Source organism: Corvus moneduloides, chromosome 9 (assembly GCF_009650955.1).
Source record: "Corvus moneduloides isolate bCorMon1 chromosome 9, bCorMon1.pri, whole genome shotgun sequence".
In the NCBI taxonomy this organism is placed as follows: Eukaryota; Metazoa; Chordata; class Aves; order Passeriformes; family Corvidae; genus Corvus; species Corvus moneduloides.
The window spans coordinates 13,562,314-13,586,366 of record NC_045484.1 but is presented as its reverse complement, the minus strand read 5'-3'; the positions used below and the strand labels follow the sequence as shown (position 1 = coordinate 13,586,366).

Below are 24,053 nucleotides of genomic sequence, written 5' to 3'. Positions count from 1 at the left end.
GACAGGTGTCAGGCTCCCCCTCCTCGGGGGCACCCCTATAGCCTGGCTGCGGGCCGGGCCGCGCTGTGGGACGGGAGCTGCTCCGGGGTGCTGCCGGCGGCGGTCCCTGGCTAGGGCAGGGCTGAGCGCTGCCTGACAGCTCGTCCCGTAGCCGCCTCCCCTCCGCCTTGCCCTGCAGTGCCGTGTCTCCGCGCTCCCCCGGGACCGGGGAACATGTAAGCGCGCCCGGCGGCGTGAGGCGCTCCTGAGCGGCCGCGTCCTGCCGGGGGTCTCCTCTGACCCGCAGGGTTTTGTCTGTGTTCCCTCACGGCAGGGCTCGCCTCTCCCTTCCCGCACTGAGAGTCCCGGCGCGGCGGGAGCGCCGGACGGGCGGCCGCAGCCATGCCGGGCGGTAAGGAGACGCGGCTGCTGCACCTCGACGAGATGGAGAAGCTGGACAAGACTCTCTTCAGGCTGGAGCAGGGTAGGTCGGGGTGCCGGGGTCAGGTGAGAGGGAAATGGCCGAGACCTCGACATCGTCTTTGGATGGCAGTGGAAAGGGAGCTTAGCCTGAAGTGATGGGGTTTTGGGGGTGTATGTAGGGGTATTGTTGGTTTGGTTATGGGTTGGTTTGTTTGTTTTAACTTGCTTCTACTGCAGAGCTCTGTGGGCTCTTCACACAGTTTAATCTGACTCGTTAAGCTCTTGAGAAACGAAGAGCACATTGGCCAAGAGCTGTCAGTCTTCATGGGACTGAAGCGCTAAGCATTTTTTAGACAGGCCTTGTCCTTCTCCTTTTATAGCCTCTACTTCAGTGACCTGCAAAAGTCCACTTAAGTCAAGGTCTCCAGTGTTTATCTTCTTATGCAGCACCCCATGTTTTAATATTATAATTTTGAAATCTATCAGTAATATCAGGCATTTTGCAATGTCTGCAGGTTTGAGGTAGTGTTTCAGAATATAAGCTCTTTAGTAACTTCTAAATCTTGTTATCAGATTTGTTATATTATCAGAGCTATGTATCCTCCTGTATATGTCTAAGAACTTGATGTTATTTCTCCTTGAAAGTGTTTTTAACTCTATTTGGAGAAAAAAAAAACCGAAACAAACAAAAAACATCCCCTAATTGGTCCACTATTATGCTGGTCAGCAAATTTAGACTATAAAAATATAGGCCCTGTCTTTAAAAACCATTTTTAACAGCACAACAATTTTTATTAAGAGTTTTTGTGGGGTTTGTTATTATGTGTTAGTAATCTAGGAACTTAATATCAAAGTGGTTTAGTAGAGGAGCAAGATTTTGGTTCTTGAGAATAAAAATTCTCTTCAACTAACTGATTTCAAAATTTTCTGGCCACCCTAATGTAAGGAAATGTCAGTAGTGAAGTGCAGAGTTGATCCTAACTTCCATTTTTAACTTATCCATCCAGTTGTGTCAATTTTCTTGGAAGGGGGGAAGCAGAAGTACATGGCTGTCAAACATTCAAAGTGCTCCTGCTGGTAGCAGTCTCTGAGAGGGCATAGCTAATTTTGAGCACAGCACTCCCGATGTCAGTATAACTCTTACAGGAAATAAGATATCAATGACATGTATCCCTGTGCTCTAATTTTAGTAATCCCTGTAACAAAATGTCAGGCCAGGACCGAAGAGAGTGTACTTAACCTTCCAAGAGTGGTTTTATATAAATATATATATATATAGCATTAAGATGAGCTTCATTTTACCTGACAAACATTCAGATCTGAAAACAACTGCTTTGCCTGGTGGATTTTGGTGCTGTGGTGATTTTGTTAGTAAGAGAAACACAAAGCTTGATAGCACTTATATTTAAATGTATTCAGACATTGAATTGTGTTGTTAGAGTCCCCATGATACTACTTAATAAGCAAGTGGTTTTTTTCAACTTAAGATACTAGAACTTGCTATCCAGAATTTTTACACTTTCTGATTTATTATCTATGTACTAATAATTTTCTCCTTTTTTGCAAGTACTCAGGTTTCTTTTACTCCCAATTTTGTTGACTGCTAGGGCTAATAGGTGGTTTGCTGCACTTAAATGTGTGACTGGCATGTAATTTATTAAAAGTTACTGTGTAAGAGCTTAATCTGTTTCATTCACTTGAAAGAACCCTGTAATTAGCCACTTGTGATGGTGATCCTCATACTTGCAAGTGGAAACCTATTCTAAAGCCTCTTGACTGAATAGAATTTTTTATGTCTAACTTAGTAGACTACATATGCTTTTAGGTTCCAATTTTTTAACTTAATTTTTCTCATTATCACAGGTATCATAAGCTTAAACTTAAGCCTCTTTCTATGTGTGTGTGACCTGCAGCACATATACAAAGCTCCCTTTAGTTTGCTGAGTTCTCTGAAAGTTTAACAATTCATATATTGTAGATCATACACACTTACATATAATTTTTCAGTAAAAAGCATAAGGATTTTTAATTGTTTAGTGAACCCTCAATGAATAATGAAGGTATTTGAAATATTTTCTGGTTTTAAATGTGTTCCTAATTTTTTTAGATGTTTTCATGGGTCAGCCTACCATATATACTTGGTAAACCCAAGTACTTAAAGACTACATAATCCAAAATCTACGTAAAATTGAATGTAGCCTAATGATCATGGTGTTTTGCTATATTTTGTTTTTAAAACTTTCTATTTAGCAAAGAGAAACAAATTGGAAAGAAGATGAATAGTGCCGTGTAAGTAAAGGAAAAAGGATACATGTAGAGTATGCCAAGAACAATGTTAGGAGGGTAGGGAGAGATGGTGCAGTTTTGAGTGTTACAATATAAGAAAGGTTTAAACCTATTGGACAGTATTCAAAGAAGAGCAGTGAAGATGGTGAAGGGCCTTGAGGGAAGCTGTCTGAGGAGTGGTTGAGGTCACTTGTTCTGTTCAGCCTGGAGGAGAGGAGACTGAGGGGAGACCTCATTGCAGTCTGCAACTTCCTTGTGAGGGGCAGGCACTGATCTCTTCTCTGTGGTCGCAGTGATAGGACCCAAGGGAATGGCCTGGAGCTGTGTCAGGGGAGGTTTAGGCTGGATATCAGGAAAAGTTTCTTCACCCAGAGGGTGGTTGGGCATTGTCACAGGCTCCCCAGAGAAGTGGTCACAGCACCAAGCCTGACAGAGTTCAAAAAGCATTTGGACAGCACTCTCAGGCACATGGCGCAATTCCTGAGGAGTCCTGTGCAGGGCCAGGAATTGGACTTGAGTGGTCCTTGTGAGTGCCTTCTAGCTCAGGATATTCTATGATTCTGTGGTGTAGAGATATATCATTCTGCTGAAATTCTTGGCAGATATGAGGGTGTACTTTCTTATTAACCTAGTAGCAAATTAGGAATTGTAATAAGAGACTAGAAATACCTAGTCCTCCTGATCAAGTGATTTTATCTTTTTTCTTTTTCTTTTTTTTTTTTTCTTGAGGTTTTGAGCTACAATTCCGATTGGGCCCAACTCTTCAGGGCAAGTCCGTTACTGTGTACACAAATTATCCAGCTTCTGGAGAAGTTTTTGATCGCCACAAGTTCAGGACACTATCATGGCACAATCCCACAGGAAAAGAAGATGACTCTGACAAATACTGCAAGTTGGATCTCCAAATTTCTGGGTCATACCAGTACTATTTTAGTCTTGGGTGAGTGAAATTTGTATACTTACAGCCAAATGCAGTTTGCTCCCTTGGTCTACATCTTAACCTGAAGAAAAACATTTTTTCTGTGCATTTTTCAAATTGCAACCTTGGGACCAATCAGAATCCACTAATGAAAAACAGTAACTGGTGGTTATTTAATACTTTCTGATGCAGAAATATTCTGGAGAGCATACAGAACCAAGCTGAACAACTTTCTGTGAATGCTGGAGAAGCAATCTATTTTTGCAAGTTTTCAAATTCATCAGCATTCTGGGTATCTCAATGATTAATTTGTACTTTCTTCATTGACTTTCAGGGTTGTTTCTTATCTAGCACAAAGGTTCTGGCATTCTTTACTTGGCTCCTTTACTTCCTCCTCTGTTTTAGTGGGACAACTACAGAAGAGAATGCCACTGTCTGTGATAACTGTAGTCTGGTATTTTGAGTTTCTGGAAGATGGGTGGTTAAATTCTCCAAGCTTAGGACACGTAGCTCAGGTACCTTCCTGAGGATGGTGCTCAAGATGGAGATCTACACATAGTAGATGGGCAGTTGTGCTTTGTGTTTCTGTCCATATGCCAAAAGGAGGAACCAGTGCTCCATCTCAGAAAATAGCAAAGGTATCTCGCTTTTCCAGAGTTTTAAGCTCTGTATCCCAGTTGTATTCTTTTAAGTCCGGTAGAGAGATGATGCCTAAGAGATTTTCTTCAGATGTCATGCAGTCCTGTTCCCCCTCTCCCTCCAGCCACTATACTGGGCTAGTGTTTCTGAAATACCTATTTGCTATTTGAATTCTCTCTCTGAAACTGACTGGTACAATGGGTGTTAATTATACCAATTAAAATTCTTTTTTGCTAGAAATGAAAAAAGTGGTGGAGGTTACATAGTTGTGGATCCCATTTTGCATGTTGGAGCTGATAATCATGTACTACCTTTGGATTGTGTTACACTCCAGACGTTCCTCGCTAAGTGTCTGGGACCATTTTATGAATGGGAAGATCGGCTTAAAGTGGCAAAAGAAACAGGTAATGCTCATACACATGTTTAAGGATATAAGTTTTTGTTTTATGATCAAAACCCAAAGTTACACAGAAGAGCTTCAGTGTAAACAACTCGTATATTTGTAGATTATGTATTTTCTGCTACATTCAATTTAGTTAACAGAATGAGTCAGTGAATTGATTAAAATATTGGCAGAGATGCAAAAATTCAGGAATTTCCTAACATGGGAAACTACTTATTTTATTGTTTTGATTTCACATAGACTTGGAAGTTTGTTGAACTGACAGGGTGATTTTTAAAGCTTGTGTTACATAGAATTTCAAGGGGAAGATTCAGATAAATTTACATTGCTTATTCCAAACACTAGCTTTAAGTAGTAAGTGTGGCCTATTATGCTTCTTTCGATTAACTTTGACTGATTTTTTTTTTTTTTCATTATTAAATAAATGGTTTCTTATTACATAGGTTACAACATGATTCATTTTACACCACTGCAGAAGCTTGGACTATCTAGATCATGTTATTCATTGGCTGATCAGTTAGAAGTAAATCCTGAATTTTCAAACCATAATAAAAAGTGCACTTGGAGCGATATAGGAGCGCTTGTGGAGAAATTGAAAAATGAATGGAATATGCTTTGCATCACAGATGTAGTCTACAATCATACTGGTATGACTTTTGTTTGTTAGTAATCAGATTGGTCCTATAATTGTATTTAATTATTTCCCTTAACGTCTCCCTCCTGAACCCATTTTTAGTAGCTCTTTTAAATAATGTAGTTGTCTCTGGTTTTGAGTCTCTCAAATCCAGAACAACTCCTTGCAATTATAACTGATATGCCTCTGTATCAGGTATAAAAAAAAACTTAGTATTGTTACTGAAAGAGTGAATAGAGCTCTTCTTAAAAAGAATGATTAAGCTGTGTATCTGTATTTATATAATATGCCTGTCTTTGTGATCTGTGGTGTGCAGTTCCCAAATATTTGAACAGAGTCTGTATCATGAATTGTTTGATGAACACAAACTGTGTACTTTCTTGTTAAACTTTCTTGTTAAGCATCTAGCTGCTTAAAAGTAACTGCTCTAGGTTGTCTCTAACATGCAGATGATAAACAGTTGGGACAAGAAGGTAGGATTAAGTGATGGGGAAGTGTTACAGCTCAGTCTGTGGGGAAAGAAAGAAGAGAGAGCTTTGTGCTTGGGGCAGGTTTTTTTTAAGAGTAGATGTGTTAATACATTGAAGGTGTTACTTAACTGTGTGAGGGACAGTGGGTTTTCTTCTTTGTGATCTGATGAAATTTAAATTACAGTACTTAATAATTTGCAATTTTGCTGATTATTTGGATAATGAGTTTTCTTTGATTGCGTTTCTAATGCGGTTGTTATTGTATGCTGTAATCCTAAAGATGATAATATTTAGCATTCTCACAGCAGACACTACAACAACTGGTTATGTAGGTTGATGTCTTTTGAGGCTCAAAAACCCCTAAACATAGATAATATGTGAATTTCAAGCTTTATTTGCTTTAGTTCTTTGGTGTTGACTGCTGCCAAACATTCCTATCCAATCAGTCTGCAACACAGGGCTTGCCCTATTTGTTTGTTGAAAAGTTACTAATTATAGTTGTTGGCTCTGTGTCTAAGGGAGTTAGGATTTTAAACAGCCTCCCAGTTCTGGATAAAAAATTTCTTACACTGGTCAACTGGAAGTCCAGTTTCTCTTATAGATGCTTGAGATCCACTCATTTTTTAACAGTATATATTTACATGCTACTAAGGAGAATGTATTTTGATGGATAGAAAGACCTAACGATAATAATTACACATTAGAATATATTTGAGAAGGAAAATGTCATGTTATTTGGCTACATTTTTAGAAGGACTTTTTCAGGTTACATTCAGAGTTAAAGTAATCTTCATTGGGATGGATGACTCAACAGTTGTACTATGGTGAAAGGATGTTCAGAAGTGTCTTCTAAGAGGATAGAGGTATTCAGATGATTGTGGTTCTTAGGTCATTGAGCAAGGTATCCTTGATGGCTTTGTTTCCTGCTTTAAGACTTCTAAACTTGAATGTTTCCCCCATCTTTGTTGATTATAATCTAAACTTCTTGGTGTACAACTGTCTCCACACTTTGTTGAATGATAAATTTAGCATTAGCTGAAAAATAACGGTTGATGTTATAAGCCTGTGGAACTTTTCAAGGGGGCCTTTGAAATAAGAAAATATGGGACGTTTTGGGGTTCTTTGGATCTTGATTAGATGGAAGGTAACTTTTTTTTCTTAATTGAGCAGTGATTTCCAGTAGTTAAATGAAGTCATTCCTGCACATTAGGGTGACTTAATTGTAAAACACATTTCATTGACTCATTTGAATATAAAAGAGATAAAATGTATAGTCCATTATTTTGAGCAGATTATGGATAATTGCACATCCTTATTCATTCTGTAGGATGTCTGCATTAAAAGCTTAAGTTGTCTCAGTAAATTTTCTAATGTTAATTCTAACAGGTCATGACCCCTCAGCTTACAGTGGTTCTGTTGGTAGTTTCTGCTTTCTAGTTGAGACCATTGTATAAAAATGGCATAGCTTCCCCTCTGCTCCTATGGGAGTCCGGCAGCATCACTTGCAGGATTGGGCATTAAGCTGAGGTGTTCAGTGTTCGCTCTGGAGCAGAGCCCACACTGTGGGCACAGCAGGGAACAGTGGGAATCAGCTCTTGATGTCTCCATGAGGCTCTAATGAAAGGCAGCATCTATGGCCCAGCTTTACAAGTGAAGTCATGCGCTGATGTTAAATATCCCTGCACCTTTGGCATCTTCGCTGGCGTATCACGGATAAACTTGCAAATCCTCTCTGGTAACTGGGTATATTCAAATAAGAAATGTGTTGGCTGGCATTTCCTTTTCACCAGGAGACAGAAAAAAGACATTTGGAGTTGTTTTTCTTTTCTGAGCTTTCAGTGGCTGTAATAAATCATATCAAGTAATAAAAATAAAGTGAAATAAATTATGTATTAACTTATCTTTCACAAGAGGCTACTATTGTATAGTTGTAGTATAGCACTTGAGTAACTCTTAATTTCAAGTACTTAGTCATATTAAACACCACCTTCTCCCAGCTTTATAAATGATCAAAAAAAAAAAAGAAATCTTGGGCTGTGAGCATCACTGCTAAATATTAGGCTTGTGTTTAATTTGTGTAAAAATGAGTTAGTCACTTAAGAAAAAAATTTCAGATTTTTTAAAGAAGAATATAATGAATTTTAGAAAGTTTTCTGTAATTTCTCGTCTTGGTATTTCTTTATTCCTGTACTTACTTTATACTATACACATAATCTATACTATACTTATTTTCTCCTTAGCTGTAGCAAATGTAATCACGAGTGATGTTTTGGATAATTTTTCTTCTGCAGAGTTAGATTTCTCTTGGTGTTACAGTGTGAATCACTGGAGCTTACCTTCTGATCAGGAAACATCTTTCTGTTCTTTACCAGAATTAATGGAAGGCCTGTTGACTTCTCTTTTTTTTTTGATGCTAACCCCTTAGATTTAACTTACGTGTTGTCTTTTTAGAATTAATTGTATTTACTTATGAAAGTCCTTTATAGTAAATTATAGTTCTTGTTAGAAGAATAGAACAAGCTGTTTTTGCTTTTTGGAGAAGAAAGCTTTTTTCAGAAGTAGTAAAATATAAAGAAGGAAAGAGCGGGAGAGAATAATCTGTTTGGCCTAGAACAGACTTTAACAGCCTAAGCTTAATGTTGCTTTACATAACTTTAAAACATGGTGGGTTTAGTTGTAGATGGTATTTAAACCATAAGGATTTTAATTTCCACAAATGGTTTGATCTTATAAACACGGAATTTTGCCTTGTCTTGACATATAATGTAACATGGTGCTCAGGAGAGCTGTTCACACTATAGACTGAGCTAGTAGATTTTTTTTTTTTCCGCATTTGAGATTTCTGTTTAAACTTCTTTGAACTAAGCAGACTTGAGATTTTAAGTATTTTTGTTCTGCTATAATTCTGGACACGTTAATGACTCTTCATGTTTCTAATACAATAATTTGTTGCATATTTTCCCATGTGGGAAGTACTACTTCTGTTTTTCTCTGCTTTTCTGAAAACCTGGTTTTTGTTCTTAGGCATTCTGTGAGGTTGTCTTTTTATTTTTTGTTTTATAGTTTAGTTTTTCGGTTTGAGATACTCATTCAGAAGAATATATTAGGTTTATTTTCAATTAAGCAGTGTTGCGAATGAGTTGCAAAATTGGAAAGAGATTAACTCTTGGATTTTTCTTTTTAGTCATACTTCCAAAATCAAATTTCTGTACTATGTATGTATTTACCCATACTGCTGCACGCACGCTGTCTATATTAGAATACTACACCTGTGTTCTAGTGAAGGCTCCTTGCCTTCTCTAATTTTTAATGTTCAGCATTAATGTTCAGGTGCTGGGTGATGCTACAAGGGAAGCTTGGCAAATAGACACCGAGTGTAGTGTTTGGCCTGAATTAGTGTTCCATTTGCATGCACCAGACAGTGCACTCATCTTGCTGTGTAAGACTCAGTGACATTGCTTCCTCCAACTCAGCTTCTTTTTATGTACACAAGTGTCACAGCTACTTCTTTCATAAATGCCCATTTAACTATATTTTGCATTAATTGTTTTTTGGGTGGTGTGTGTGCACTCTGGCTGCATGTGGCATCTGACAGGATGAAGAATATTAAAAAATAAACAACATATATTATAAAGTTTGGTATGTATGTTTGGCTTCCAACACTCAAAGAATATCAGTATCTTATTTTCAGTATTTGTTGTATTTCTGGCAACAAAAATTGGATTTTTTTTTAAGTGTTTTAGAATTGGTGGTACTATTACATATTTTTATGTAACTAACGAAAAGTTTTTCTGCAGTCTCTGCAGCTGTATTTTTGACGAAAAAAAAAGTCGATCAGTAATAACATTTCTGCATAAGACATTATTTTCAATTGACATGGAAAACTTCAGTTGAAATGTGAATGAACTCTGTGTACTATAGTACCTCAGCTTCTTGGTGTTAAGATGTTTACAAAATACAGTGAAGGGTTCAACTTATGTACTTACATTTTTGTTTGGTTTTTTTCTCCCCCATCCCTTTCTTCAAAAAGCTACTAACAGTGAATGGCTCAGGATGCATCCAGAATGTGGCTATAACCTTGTAAATTCTCCTCACCTGAAGCCAGCTTGGGTCCTGGATAGAGCTCTGTGGCATTTGACTGGTATGGTGGCTGATGGAAAGTATATTGCCAAAGGGGTCCCACCCTTGATTGAAAATGATCAGCACTTAAATGTAAGTGAATGAGAACTAAGTATAAGCTAATAAACTTCATAAATAGCTGGATAAACCTTTAATATTTCTAGGGTTGTGGAAATGCACAAAAAGTGATGTATACTTTGCAGATACATTTAGTGAAATAAGCCCTTGCTCCCTATTTTTTTTGCTTTTCTTAATTATATTAATAAACAACCTCAGTAACTAACACATTTTTTATTTTTACAGTGTTTACGTAAAATAATTTATGAAGATATATATCCAAAAATTAAACTATGGGAATTTTTCCAAGTGGATGTTAACAAAGCTGTGCAGCAATTTAAAACCCTTCTAACTCAAGGTAAAGGAAGGTTATGTTGAAGGTTATGCTGAAGCATGTGAATTATGTATTTATAGTTCAAGAGGCATAGGTAAACTTAACAGTTAGATGGAAAACAATATAATGCTATTTTTTGCTATCTGAGACATCCACTGTGCTGATTTAAGCATTCAAGAATGCTTTGAGGGCTAGGAAGATCTTTAAAGACTCTGTACCTCTTCAATGCCTTCATCCCTTCATCCACCCACGTCTTGGTTATGCTAGTTATAAAAGTTGCATGTCTTTAAATGTAATTCCTGTTTCTACTTTGAGCACTTGTTTCTATATTGTTCTCAGGCAAAATGAGCAGTAAATCTGATCCAAATCAACATCTTCAAATACTTCAGGACCCTGATTACAGACGACTTGGCTGTACTGTGGATATGAATGTAGCACTGGCAACGTTCATACCACACAGGTACTGTGCTACAGATTACAAGTTAAAATCTAAGTGAAGCTAAATTTATGAAGCCAAAAAAAGACATTGCTTTCAGACATGAGGAAAAAGTTAAGTTTTGATTCCTTTTAGTAATTTATACTGCATGCTTTTAAAATAATGTTTTCTAATTGTTGTTCTGCTTTTAATGTCCTCCTGACAAGCAATGGACCAGCTGCAATAGAAGAATGTTGTAACTGGTTTCGCAAGAGGATTGAGGAGCTAAATGCTGAGCAATTCAGACAAACTAGTCACCATCAAGAACAGGTGTTGAAATTACTGTGTTTTAATGCTGAATTGTTTAACATTCCAAATAAATGCAGGCATTTCAATAATGCATAATTTAATTACTTCTAGGCTGTCAATTGTCTTGTGGGGACTGTGGTTTATGAACGAATCGCTTGTGATGGTCCTAAGCTGGGTCTTATCAGTAGAAAACATCCCTTGGTTACCAGGTATATACATGTTTTCTTGTTTGTTTGGAAACTTAGAACCTATCCAGGGAAAGCAAGTTCAAAGTTAAATAAAAATATGTATTTATATGTACAAATGTATGTTTTCTTTCACATGGACAAATGCCACTTAATGAATTGATAGGGTTTTTTGTAAGCAACAGCAATAACTATTTCATAAGCAAATGTGACCAGAAAGCATGAGACAATACTCAGAGAACATCAAAACCTTACATAGTGCAAATTGCTGTTGTAGGTGGAAGAGGAGTGGAACTAGGAAAGTTTATACCTTTCACGTTTTATATACTTGATGCCACTCATGCCTAAAGTTCTATGGCTTTAGTCTTACATTACCAGCTGACACCAGGATAGTGGCAACATCTGTTCTTGCTCCTTCAAAGCTTCCTTCAAAATAGAAAACTCTCCAGTATTTATGCAAGTTGCTCTCTTTTTTGTCTGTATTATGTACAAGCCAGTTCATAGCAGATACTTTAATTTCAAAGAAAATAAATTGCAGCTTAGGTTACCATATGTGTTTGGTGCTTGTCTCTTTGTTTTCTCTTTTAATTGCCTGTCTATTCCATAGGTATTTTACCTATCCATTCAAAGAACTGACTGTGGAGGAGGAAGAAGCTATGATACATCAGCCAGATAAAGCTTGTTATTTCATGGCTCATAATGGCTGGGTTATGGGAGATGATCCTCTTAGAAACTTCGCAGAACCGGGTGTGTAAAAGAAATTTGAATTCTTACAAACCATTTGATATTCTAGCCAAAGCAAAAAGGATTTTACTTGATCTGTCTTTTTTTCAGATGTATTCCTCTGAAGCTGCAGAATAGCAGATACTAAGCTTATAGCACTTTAATTTCCCATTCAGCATACAGATGAACTGTAAGAACTGGAATTTGAGGTACAGTTTTACAAGATTTGAGAGGCAAATTACCAGCTTTCTGCCACTGAAACGGGGACATCCTGCCTCCCCACTTTTGTCATTGTCTTTGTTGCTTACTTTGTACTTTGTTCCAACACCAGTGCTTGTTGGCATTTCCATGAGACAATGACAGTGTGGCAGAAAAACTAATGCAATGAAAAGGTGAATAGTATTTTACTGCATTAGTGAGCAAAAACAGGATCCTTGAAAAGTCCACTGAGTGGCAGTCAGGCAGTCAAGAGATGACCCAGTTAATCCAAATTAAGTATGCAGATTACTTGCAAAGGTAAAATAGGGCATGAAATCACCATGCATTCTAAAATACTGCATTCTAACTCCTTTGAGGACAGTATTGATACCTAATAAAAGCAAAAAAAGCTTGTGTTCAGAGTAGCCATTCACTTGGTAAACTAAATGAAACAAAGGCCAGTTTAAGTGTAATTAAAAACCATCTAAAAATTTGAGTCTGCTTTACAAGCTAATCTGATGATACTCCAGAGTCATCTGGAGTTAGCAAACAAATATTTAATTTCTGCAAGGTAATCTACACCCCTTTCACTAAATTTTATTTACTTTTATTCTCCTTCTCAAGGATTGAGATAATGTGTTTCAAGAGTGTTTTTGTTCAGTTGCCTTCAGCTTATTACTCTTTCTTCTAGGCAGACTTTTGTATTTTTTTTCTCTCAGTTGTTGGCTTCAGTTAGCATATTTAATTTCCATTACTGAGGTTTCTCTCGTAACTCAGCTACAGGTTTTTGAGTTCTTTGTACTTGTGTTTTGCCTTTGTTTTATGCCACACATAATTTCAACTGAGAACAAAGTGTGAAAATGTGGTACACAAAGGCACAATAAAGGAACTGCAAAAAAAATGCAGCCAGTTCTCTAAATGATCCTTTGAAAAAATCACAGTGTACATCCAAAGAAACACCATTTTTCTGTCCATGTGGCTGTGCTATTAGTGAAGAAAAAGGTTAGCTGTGCTTATGTGAATGTTTTGGGAATTTGTGGTAATTTACAGTTCCTGTTTTTTACTTCCTGGCTTTGGAAATCCATCACAGTCTGCTGTTAATAGAAGATAAAATTGTAAATTGTGGCTGTGACAGATTATGATAACACAGTGAGATTCTTCTTTGAATTTGGCCAGTATAAAAAACCAAAGTACTAATTTTGTTCATTTGTTTGATTTTTTTTTTTTTGCTTTTTTCTTTTTCTGAACTACAGCTTTTATACTACTTTGAAGAATTAGAAGGAATTTTATTTCAGTCTGAAAAATTGTTTCAGTATCACTACAGAAGCTAAATATTCCGTGGAGGAGTGTGAAATTGTACACCAGTGTCATGTATATAGATTTTTGAGTTGCTGTGGTTATCATTAGAATTTTTACTGTTCATTACAGTGTTTTTCTGCTCTTCAGCAGTAGAAAATAAAACATCACCTTTTCATTTTGGTGCACATTCTATATTACGTATATACCCTAAAGTGAATTTATTTCCCTTACAGGTTCAAATGTTTACTTGAGAAGAGAGCTCATTTGTTGGGGAGACAGTGTGAAACTGCGTTATGGTAATAAACCTGAAGACTGCCCATACCTCTGGGCACATATGAAAAAATACACCGAAATCACTGCCAGATATTTCCATGGTGTTCGTCTGGACAACTGTCACTCAACACCTATTCATGTAGCTGAGGTACGCAAAATTAAGCATGTTTATTATAAAGCAGCTTCCTGTCTGTGAAATAGATCCTGCAGATTTTACAGCAACAGTGCAGGACTTGTGGCAGAGTTTCGGTGGGAATGAATCTTCCTCAAAGCATAAAAGCAAGGTTTCTTGTCTGGTGATGTTTAGATATGGTTTCAGCTTCATCAGACAGTAGGGGGGTGTAGCTATTGTATCTTTTAATTCTCTACTTTAGCTGAAATAATGTGGATGTGATTGGGCCTGGCTAACTTTTCCCTCACTTAGCTGTGGACTTGGTGAGATGGCTGCCAGTATCCAGTATGTCAGTTTGAGCTGGAGTCCTTTCCAAGACTTGATTGAAAGTCTGACTGGTTTATTTTTTTGCCATATATATTTTGCTGTTGCTAAATTAAACAGGAAGTGGTTCACTTCACAGAGTTTAAAAGCTGGTAAAGAACTCCTGCAAAAAATTTAGTCTGGCTAGTGCTTCTGTTTCCCAGGGAGCCGACTACATACAGAAGTTGTACTTGCCTAATAAATTGGCTTTAAATAGGTTTGGAGTAGCGAAGCTTGTTAGCGCTTAGTCTTAACTAAGAGCTGACCTAAATCTATGAAGAGCTCTCGAAAACAAGTTGATTTGCCCGCACAAGTTGTAAGTGGCTCCTAAAGGCAGCTGTTTCAAAACTTCTGCCATTCTTGTGTTTATTGTTACTATTTTTGGAATGGTAACTGCAAAGGCTTAGACTGAAGTCTTGCTCAGATTTCCTAGTTCAATTGGTATCTCTTTTATCCAACCTTTGCTCTTGTATTTTGAGCAAAGATTTTGTTTTAAAACAAAGTTGTAATTAGCTTAAAGTCTACAGAAAATTCCCTAGAATTCAATCCATAAATAATATCTGTAAAATACAACCATGCTTTTATGAAACTTACATGTTACCAATATTTTTAATGTGCTGCATATATGAATCATGACTCATTTATGTTTGGTTAACATGCATGTTAATGTTTGTGTATACATAGCTGAAAATGGATGTCTTACATTAAAAATGTATTATGATCTATAGGAGATGCTAGCAACAGCCAGATCAGTCAGACCTAATCTTTATGTGATAGCTGAACTCTTCACGGGCAGTGAGTACATTGACAATGTTTTTGTCAACCGCCTGGGAATTACCAGCCTGATTAGAGGTACAATAAGCAGTTGAAAATTATGTAGGATTGTTGTGTATGGTTTGGATTTTTAAATGTGAAACTAACATTGGTATGCTTTTTTATTTTTCTTACATATTCATGTTCTTTGCTTATGCAATTACCTTTGCTTCTTCATGTTCTATTTAACTTCTCCTGTGTTGTATGCTAATTCTTGGTTTTGCTTATGTTTGTGTATCCTCTTCTCTGTAACAACTTGTTTTGTTCCTTAATTTTGGCTTTCTATTTATCTTTGCTGCATGGCATTTTCCTATTGTCCAATCCCTGCCTAGCTTTGAAACTTGTCCTTTTTTGTACCTACCTTTCCCCTTTCTGTGGCTTTTTTGGCTGTGCTTTTTGCAGTACATGCTGGACACAGCTAGAAAATTGCGAGCCGATTTGTATGTAGTGGCTGAACTGTTCACAGGAAATGAGGAGCTGGACAATATCTTTGTGAATAGGCTGGGCATTACCTCCTTAATAAGAGGTAGGCTTGCTGTGTGTGTGGTCTCTTTCCAACGAGAGATTATAGATGATGTGCTTTTTCCAAGAAAAGGTTTTCTACCAGATTATGGACTTTTAATTTCATACTCTATATAATCAGAAGTACAGGTTCTGTATTGTGACTTTTTTGATAGTTAGCAAAATATACAATACTAGCCATAAAATAAGAGAAGACCTCCTTTGTTAGTTTACAGAAGGTTAAATATTTCACTATTAGTCTAGTGAAGCAAAAAGGAGTTGTAGCACAGTTCTGCTATGTAAGTCCTGCATCATGTCTGATTTTTGTTGCATGAGTTTTTTAAAGCCTTTGAGAAATAGTGTGATCTCTGCTTTTTTGTCTGTTTTTTCCCTTAGCTTTTTCTTCCTTAATACATTATAGTAAATGGAGTATTCCAAGGCTGTGTTTCCACACTGGAGAATATATATACATGTGTTTGATTGTTTGATTGAACACACCAAAATAACAACTTCTAAATGCCATATTAACATCTTCGTGTGTGCTGTCCTCTGTGGTAGTTATTGTTATGCAAACACTTAGGTATTTTGTTCTTTAGAGGCCATGACTGCTTACAATAGCCACGAAGAAGGGAGGTTGGTTTATCGGTTTGGAGGTGAGCCTGTTGGATCTTTTGTTCAGCCACGTTTGAGGCCTTTGATGCCAGCTATTGCTCATGCACTGTTCATGGATATTACACATGATAATGAATGTCCAATTCAGGTGAGTACCTAAACCAAAAAAAAATTACCTTTAATGTTTTCTGAAGTGATATTTCTGGACTGTGGAAGGGTTTGATGCAATCTGGATATCCTGAACAATATTTAGAAAAAAATGCATTTCAGTTGAAGTTTTTATGCAGAGAAAAAAATTTTATAACAATACCCTCTGACATTCAAGATTTCGTCTTTCAAGGGGAAAAGTATATAAAGTTACTAAATAAGATATTTTGAGTCTTTCATCCAGCTGCTGTAAGTCGTTCCGTTTCTGCTTGTTGACCTGTTCTCCTGAGCTTGTTTACAGGCAAGAATGAGAGAGAGTGGTGGGCAGGGAGTGCTTATTTTGATGATTTTTCTGAAGTTGCTTTTCTTTGTTCATTTGTAGAAATTTTCTCCAATAATTGTATTGTAATTGAGGAAATTATGATCATGGGATTAGCATTTCCTCTGTTAAGTTGAATATATCTTCTGTATGCTGAATTGGGAGGATCGAACTATCTTTGTTTCACTATTTATTACCTGTATATTTTTAATGCAGCACCGATCTGCATATGATGCTCTTCCTAGTGCAATGATTGTTTCCATGGCATGTTGTGCTACAGGAAGTACCAAAGGCTATGATGAACTAGTACCACACCAGGTATGTGTCTACAGTTCAACTCCTAAGTTACCTTTAAAAATACCTTTTATTCTCATCCTAGAACATGTATTTTGATGTTGTTTATTTGAAATTCCAAGCCGTTCGCTCTCTGGCATTACTTCAGATTGTCCAGCTTCATATGCAATTTGAATTTATTACATAGTTCAGACCTCAAGGTGTGGTAGTTTTTATTTCTCAGAGTAGTTCATATTTGCTTAAATTTGGTTCTTTTACAGATCTCTGTAGTATCTGAAGAGAGGTTTTATGCAAAATGGAATCCAGCAGCACATCTGACTTCTGGTGAAGTTAATTTCCAAACAGGAATTCTAGCAGGAAGGCTGGCCATAAACAGGCTGCATCAGGAGCTGGGGGCTAAAGGCTTTAATCAGGCAAGTAGCGAGGGTAACACTGCGATTTCTTCATATGTATGCTCTGAGAGAGCACAGTTGCAATGTTGTGTCTTTTCTAGGTGTATGTAGACCAAGTTGATGAAGATATAGTTGCAGTGACAAGACACTGCCCTAACACACACCAGTCTGTTGTGGCTGTGTGTCGAACTGCCTTCAGGGATCCTAAAACTTGTTTCTACAGTAAAGAAGTTCCTGAAATGTGTATCCCAGGTAAACAGTTTTCTTTCCAAGAGCTGTTGTCGTGTACAAAAATTCAGGTTATTCATGCTTTTTAACTTCAAGCACATGCACGTGAAATCCATATGAGAATTTTCAGTATATAACACTCCTTTTATATGTACTAACATGTATGTCCCAAAAGTGGTTAAAGAAAATAACAGACTTGCGGTGCTTAGGGTTTTCAGAAACGTTCATATTGAGTATGTTCCTGCTGCAAGCCTCCCCTTGAGAGTGTGGGGGGTTTTTATGGTCTTTGTGAACTAGTAATATTTAACAGTGAGATGTTTAATTGCACAGTGTTGGGGGAATTGGTATTTATTCTGTTATACTGAGGAAAAAGGCTAAAATTTTATCCTATTTGTTGATACCATTTTTTATTCAGCTTTCAAACATACATAGCTATTTTGTAGCTTGAAAATACATCTTAATAAGAACTCTGTATTCAATAAGTTAATGTAAAGATAATATGTATGCAGTACATACATAATATTAATTAATTATGCAGAGTATTTACTGTACTCTAAAGTAGACAAGTATAAAGACTTCTATACATTACCTGGACGTGTTTCTGAAGAGAAGCTTTCCAGACTGGCTTTTTAAGTATACTTAGTTCTTTGAGTGTATGTGTGTGCCTGTTTTAAGATATTTACAAGACTTGTATACCTTATTGTCTGTAAATTACTTAAAGGATAGAGAAAATTAGAATTTCTATGTTAATAATAAATTGTTTGAAGATAAACCATCTGTTTAGCTGCAGTTTGGAAAGCAATATAGCACCATCTCCTAAAAGATAACAGGAAAACTAAGAAAGCTGATGACCAGTAAAAGACTGGTTGTAATTCTCTCATTGTCTGATTTTATGGTTAATTTATTATAAAATAACAAAAATTGCCATTTTAAATACAATACAGCATATGAGTGTGTAATGAATATTTATAGGATATTTAAATACTTTCCCATATTTTCTGTTCTTTTCCTGTGCAACAGAGACTTGTATCTTGAATATTCAGGTTTTTCATTTAAGCTTTTGCTTCATAATTTCAAAAGAATCACTTTTTTAATTTCAAATATCTTAAGAGCTGCAACATGATTTAACTTTTTTTAGGAAAAATAGACGAAGTAGTACTTGAGGCTAGGACTATTGAGAGAAGTGCTAGTCCTTACAAAAAAGATCCACATTTTATAAATGGATTGCCTAATTTCACAATGGAACTCAGAGAGCATATCCAGGTAATTAGCTTCTTTCACCCATGTTCTGATGTAACATTTCTTGTGATATTTTATATTAGAAAAAAAGACAGTGAATTTCAGTTGCAAATCTCTTTTCTTTTCTAAGATAAAAGACAGTAAAATCATAAAGCAAGCTGGAACTGCCATAAAAGGGCCAAATGAATTTGTTCAAGAAATAGAATTTGAAAGATTGACACCAGGAAGTGTAATAGTATTCAGGTATGTTCTTGTAACTGCCAAATGGCTGTGTGAGTTACAAGAGTGATAGGAGACTGGAGAATAGTTCTTCCAAGTGCTGTATTTCTACAAGATATGCATTGATATTTACAGAGTTAGTCTGGACCCAAAGGCACAAGAGGCTGTGGGTATACTCCGCAATCATTTGATCCAGTTCAGCTCTCATTTTAAATCTGGAAGTCTTCCTGATGATCAATCAGCACCAATATTAAAAACACCATTTTCTTCGTGAGTATGCTTTAAGTTTCTGACATAGAACCAAGAGAGGAGAGCAAAGAATACAATGTAAACCTAGTGAGGGATTGTTGGGTTTTGCTGGTGATGGGTTTGAATTGTCACAGTGCAGTGAAGACTCTCAGAGATCTTATATGTATAATACTCAGTGGGGTTAATACTGAAAAACTTTGCAGTTTGTGTAATTGCTGCCTAAAGTAGGCTTTCTAACATGGACTGCTTCTCAGTGTTGGGGTGTGATTGGGTTTTTTAATACTGTGTTTCTAAATAAACACTGAGAATATCTTGGAACATCTGAAAAATCAGGCTCTTAATTTCCAAGATTAAGTATTAAGAGAGTTGTATATATTTTACTATTTTAATGTGTGAAATCAAAATCATTTGTGAAATCCTTTCCCTGTTTCCCTACTGATGTTATTTTGGGTTTTACTCTTTTTTTTTCTCCACTGTTTTTTCAGTATTGCATCTAAACTAACTTTGGCTGACCTAAATCAAGTGCTATATAGATGTGAGGCAGAAGAACAAGAGGATGGTGGAGGCTGTTACAATATACCAAACTGGTCACCCCTAAAGTATGCAGGCCTCCAAGGTAATAAATAGTTTCAGCATTTTTTTTTCTGTCAAGTAAAAAAAGTAATTGAGAGCTGCTCAATCCAGATCACATAATAATGCTGTTGTATTGCTGCTGCCATTGTTTGGTAAAAAAGGTAGTTATTTTCTGCTTGACCATGCTGTTGATCGGTGTTCTCAGGAAATCTCATACTAGAACAAACCCCCTCTCTCTCAATGCTCTGAAACTTAATACTGCATTCCAGTATGTGTTTTAACGCCCATGCCTTGACTTTTAAAGTAAAGAGAAAGCAAATACACCTCCAGTGAAAAGTTGCATGAATCTAACCCGAGGCATTGCTAGATTACTGAGAGGCGTCTGTCATTTATCAAATGTACACATTCCATCAGGCTAATTATTTGCAATGGTTTTCATAAGTTTCTAGGAGTTATGCTGAGGAAACTAGCATTGAGTGTCGCTGTCATACCGAGAACGGTGAAAAACGACACGAGCCCAGTTTCAGGATAAGTGGCCTAAATGGCTTTATTTAATTATATAAATCAGCTTCTATAGCTTTGTTTGCAAGGGTGGCCCGACCCCATTGGTCGCTTGACCATCCACCTCCCAGGGTGATTGGCAGAATGCTGGAACACCCATTCAGAATATTTTTCCAGTGTACCATAACAAGACTGTGCATAACACGTTTGCACCTGTGAGATAAGCCTTGGTTTACGAAAACCTAAAACTGTTTCTTAGCTAGCTTGCATGAGAAAGAAAAACTTCACAGGATGCTGCAGCTGCTGGAAAATTCCTCTGCTCCTAGCTTTTTAGTATCCACAGTTGAGTTGTAGCCTAACTTGCTATGCAGACTGAGAGAAGTAATCCAGTTAAAGCATCTGTTGCTATGTACCTTTTCTTGCTGAATTGTTATTGCTGTTTGTGATAATGATGTGTCTTTTAATACAGAGTTGGGTTTGTATCTTCAGGGTTAATGTCAGTGATGGCAGACATTAGACCAAAAAATGATTTGGGTCATCCATTTTGTGACAATTTAAGATCTGGAGACTGGATGATTGATTATGTCAGTAATCGTCTAATTTCTCGTGCAGGAGCCTGTGCAGAGGTGAGTAAAAATACTTACTTGGTAACTTGGGGGTTTTAAATTACTAGTTTGTTTAATTTTCAATTTCTGGTATATTTTTAAATTCAAACTGTCTTTAACATATTTCTTGTCTAGGAAATTTCTTCTAGTAGATTAAACCATTAATATGTTTTTCTTCCCTCCCCTCAATCCTGTTTAAGAATAGACTGCAAAAGGGAAGTGAAAAATAGATAGGGCATGAAGGTGTTGTTAGCTCTTGCATGAGTGCTTGCAGGGGTCCCTCCCTGTTTTATTTTTCCTCAAATAAAAAATGAAATTACTGATATTTTTTCTCTAAGTTTTGGGGTGCGTTTTTGGGGGAGTTTTTTGGGGTTTTTTTGTAAGAAAGTACCTTCAAGAGTGCCTAAATAATACTAAGGCGTACATGAGTATGATACAATTATAGTCAGCCAAGTGCTGGGAAGATGGGAATTACTGAGGTACAGGGTGCCTTTATAGCTGCATTGCAGTGCAGTCCTTTTGTTTGTCATAGTTTATTTTCCTACATGGAAATGGCTTTATTTATTTCACAAGATGCAGACCTGATTTTTGTAACTTACCTAACAAATTCAATAATAAAAGCTTTAGCATTCTTATTTCATTTTATTCCTGAAGTCAGGTCTAGTAATACAAAGCAGAAGAATGGATAAAACAGTCTAATGTTGTACTGAAGCAAATGCTAAGTTTGATCTGAGAAACAGAGCTTTTCTGGAAAACAAGTTAGTCTGATACTTGCCACCTTTACTGCTCTTCAAAGACTCTTGCTTTTTTTCTGTGTATTTTTGAGTTCTTCTTTTGTAATGTCTCATTCTGTTTAGAAGACTTAAGTCATGTGAAAATAAACTTTACAATTCTGCTGTTTGCCTAAGTAACTTTCTCTTCATCATACCTGGGTTAAAAGTATAGTCTCATCATGAAGTATTTTGACAGGTACATTCTTTATCTGCAAGGCTTAAATCTTTAGTGACCTTCTAGTAAGTTGCCATAATGTTAGTTAGCAGGACTAGAAGAAAAGAGAAATACTTTCTAGATGTCAAATGTTTTGCAATGATACAAGGATATGAAGCTTTCAGAATCCTGAGTTCAAGCCACAGACCTACAGCCATATTCACTAGTGGCTCTACATAATTTAGCTCTGATAACTTTTTATTCCTGGTCTTAAGCTTTCTCTCTTCAGTCCTGTCTTTTTAGCAATGCAAAACTTCCTTCCCATGCTTGGATTATAGTGATGCCTTTTGAGTTGTGACTTCTCTTTGCTACTCAATTTTACTAACAACTTCATGATAGTTCATTTTTTTCTCTTTCTATACTTCACATTTTGGCCTATTTATTTTTGATAGTACAGATGCAATACATGTTTTTCACTCTTCTTAGAGTTCCTGTCTTTTAGCTGAAATTTTGGAGTGGAAGGGTACAGCATAACTGGGGTGTACTACATGTACAAAAACTGTGACAAATACTGTTACAGTATGGATCCTGAAAGCACTGGCTTTTGAACTCTGATGTTATGAAGTTGTAATTGTATTGTATTTTAATAGGTTGGTAAATGGTTGAAGGCCATGTTTGTCTACCTGAAGAGAATTCCACGTTACCTCATCCCATGTTACTTTGATGCCATATTAGTGGGTGCATACACAACACTTCTGGATGTGGGATGGCATCAGATGTCTAGGTATGCTTGGTATATCAGAGTTATAAAGGCATCTGTATATATTGGAACCTTATAAGTTTTATCTGCTGGAGAATGTCATTCAAATGTTTTCATACTCCTCTAATGTAAAATGGTAAAATTGGGAGAGAATTATCAAATCCTTCTTCTAACAGTGGTAGTTTGGAAGACTGAGAGTTCAGACACCTGTCCAGGGTTTCAGTTTATAACTACTGTTGGCATTGTGCAGTAGGAGGAGGAAACCCTAAGCCAGCATCTTTTTTGCCAGGCTTTGGAAGCTTTTTTTTTTGGCTATAAATTTAGTACCAATGCAATGCTTCCTTAAAGTTCAGATAAGTAAGAAAATACCAGATTGTATTTGATGCTGATGCTTTGTTCAACACTTCTCCATTATTACTCCCCATTATCTGAGCACTCTGCTTATTTTTTAAATAACTGTTTAATCTTCAGTGTCTGCTTCTTTGTTTATTGCAAAGGGAAGGGAAATTGATTTAAAGGAGGCTTTATTCTAGCTATGAATGTGCTGAACAAGTGGATATTGTTTTGTAAAAACAGGGACGTTAAAATGGGAATAGAATTTGGTATGGCTGTGAAATTGTGGGACATAATATATTTAATGAAAGAATGCTTGGAGATCAACTAGTCAGGAATTCAGATTGCATTTTTTCAAGCAATGCATTAGCAGATTTTTTTGATTTGCAGGTTTTTTATATATATATAAAAATATGATTTTTTTGAAATACTGACTAGATTTTACAAACTTCATAGTAAAATATTTATCATATTTTTGAAGTCTTAGGTCTGTATATAAGCATTAACTAAACCAAAACAACTTTTTAAACTGTTTTCTAGAAGTACTTGTCATAAACACTCCCATTGGCATTAGTCAATTAAGATTTTACTCTTAACACTGGGCACCCATTTTAGGAAAACGAGTCATTTACAAATTAAATCTTATGTAAAAAATTAGTTAATGCAAAATGCTAATATTAATTCACTGCTAGTTTTTTATATTTATGTGTAATGTTTGTCATAGCCTTCTGTAAATGAAAAAGGGTACATTTTATAGACTGCTATTGTTGAATGCAAAGTTATTTTAATTTAATTATGTTGAATTACAGCTTTGTGCAGAATGGATCAACATTTGTTAAACACCTTTCCTTGGGTTCAATCCAGTTATGTGGGATAGGAAAATACTCTTGTCTGCCAGATCTGTCTCCTTCTTTACATGATGTTCCCTATAGGCTGAATGAGATTACAAATCAGAAAGAGCAATGTTGTGTTTCCTTGGCAGCTGGTAAGTGAGAACAACCTTTAAAAAAAAAAAAAGCCTTCCAAAATAGTTAAACTGTTTTTAGTAACTATGTTAAAATTTTCTGCATCATGTTTGAGAGCCATATGTCACAACTATGTATAAAATGTAGCAATTTCACTCACTTTAGCTTTGTGTTTAAGGTAAAGATTAGCTCATCTTTAAAAGTATGGGAGTTTTCTCTAGTAGTACTCTCATGGG

General features: G+C 36.4%; 1 protein-coding gene across 5 annotated transcripts in view; it reads left to right on the top strand.

Moving 5' to 3' along the window:
* Window positions 1-24,053, top strand: part of AGL (amylo-alpha-1, 6-glucosidase, 4-alpha-glucanotransferase) — a 37,383-nt gene that overhangs the window by 1,033 nt on the left and 12,297 nt on the right. For 2 of the 5 annotated variants that reach the window (XM_032118256.1, XM_032118253.1), the window contains exons 2-24: window positions 314-463; window positions 3,418-3,628; window positions 4,484-4,650; window positions 5,093-5,296; window positions 9,784-9,965; window positions 10,176-10,287; window positions 10,603-10,723; window positions 10,906-11,008; window positions 11,099-11,196; window positions 11,780-11,919; window positions 13,626-13,813; window positions 15,356-15,479; window positions 16,051-16,214; window positions 16,749-16,850; window positions 17,087-17,239; window positions 17,320-17,470; window positions 18,585-18,709; window positions 18,816-18,928; window positions 19,040-19,174; window positions 19,639-19,769; window positions 20,717-20,853; window positions 22,410-22,543; window positions 23,662-23,837. In XM_032118256.1, coding sequence (XP_031974147.1) covers window positions 382-463; window positions 3,418-3,628; window positions 4,484-4,650; window positions 5,093-5,296; window positions 9,784-9,965; window positions 10,176-10,287; window positions 10,603-10,723; window positions 10,906-11,008; window positions 11,099-11,196; window positions 11,780-11,919; window positions 13,626-13,813; window positions 15,356-15,479; window positions 16,051-16,214; window positions 16,749-16,850; window positions 17,087-17,239; window positions 17,320-17,470; window positions 18,585-18,709; window positions 18,816-18,928; window positions 19,040-19,174; window positions 19,639-19,769; window positions 20,717-20,853; window positions 22,410-22,543; window positions 23,662-23,837 — 3,253 coding nt within the window. In that variant the 5' untranslated portion in view covers window positions 314-381. Of the gene's footprint in view, window positions 1-59; window positions 216-311; window positions 464-3,417; window positions 3,629-4,483; window positions 4,651-5,092; window positions 5,297-9,783; window positions 9,966-10,175; window positions 10,288-10,602; window positions 10,724-10,905; window positions 11,009-11,098; window positions 11,197-11,779; window positions 11,920-13,625; window positions 13,814-14,868; window positions 14,993-15,355; window positions 15,480-16,050; window positions 16,215-16,748; window positions 16,851-17,086; window positions 17,240-17,319; window positions 17,471-18,584; window positions 18,710-18,815; window positions 18,929-19,039; window positions 19,175-19,638; window positions 19,770-20,716; window positions 20,854-22,409; window positions 22,544-23,661; window positions 23,838-24,053 lie in introns of those variants that run through there. The other 3 variants (XM_032118254.1, XM_032118255.1, XM_032118257.1) reach the window with 3 other exon arrangements.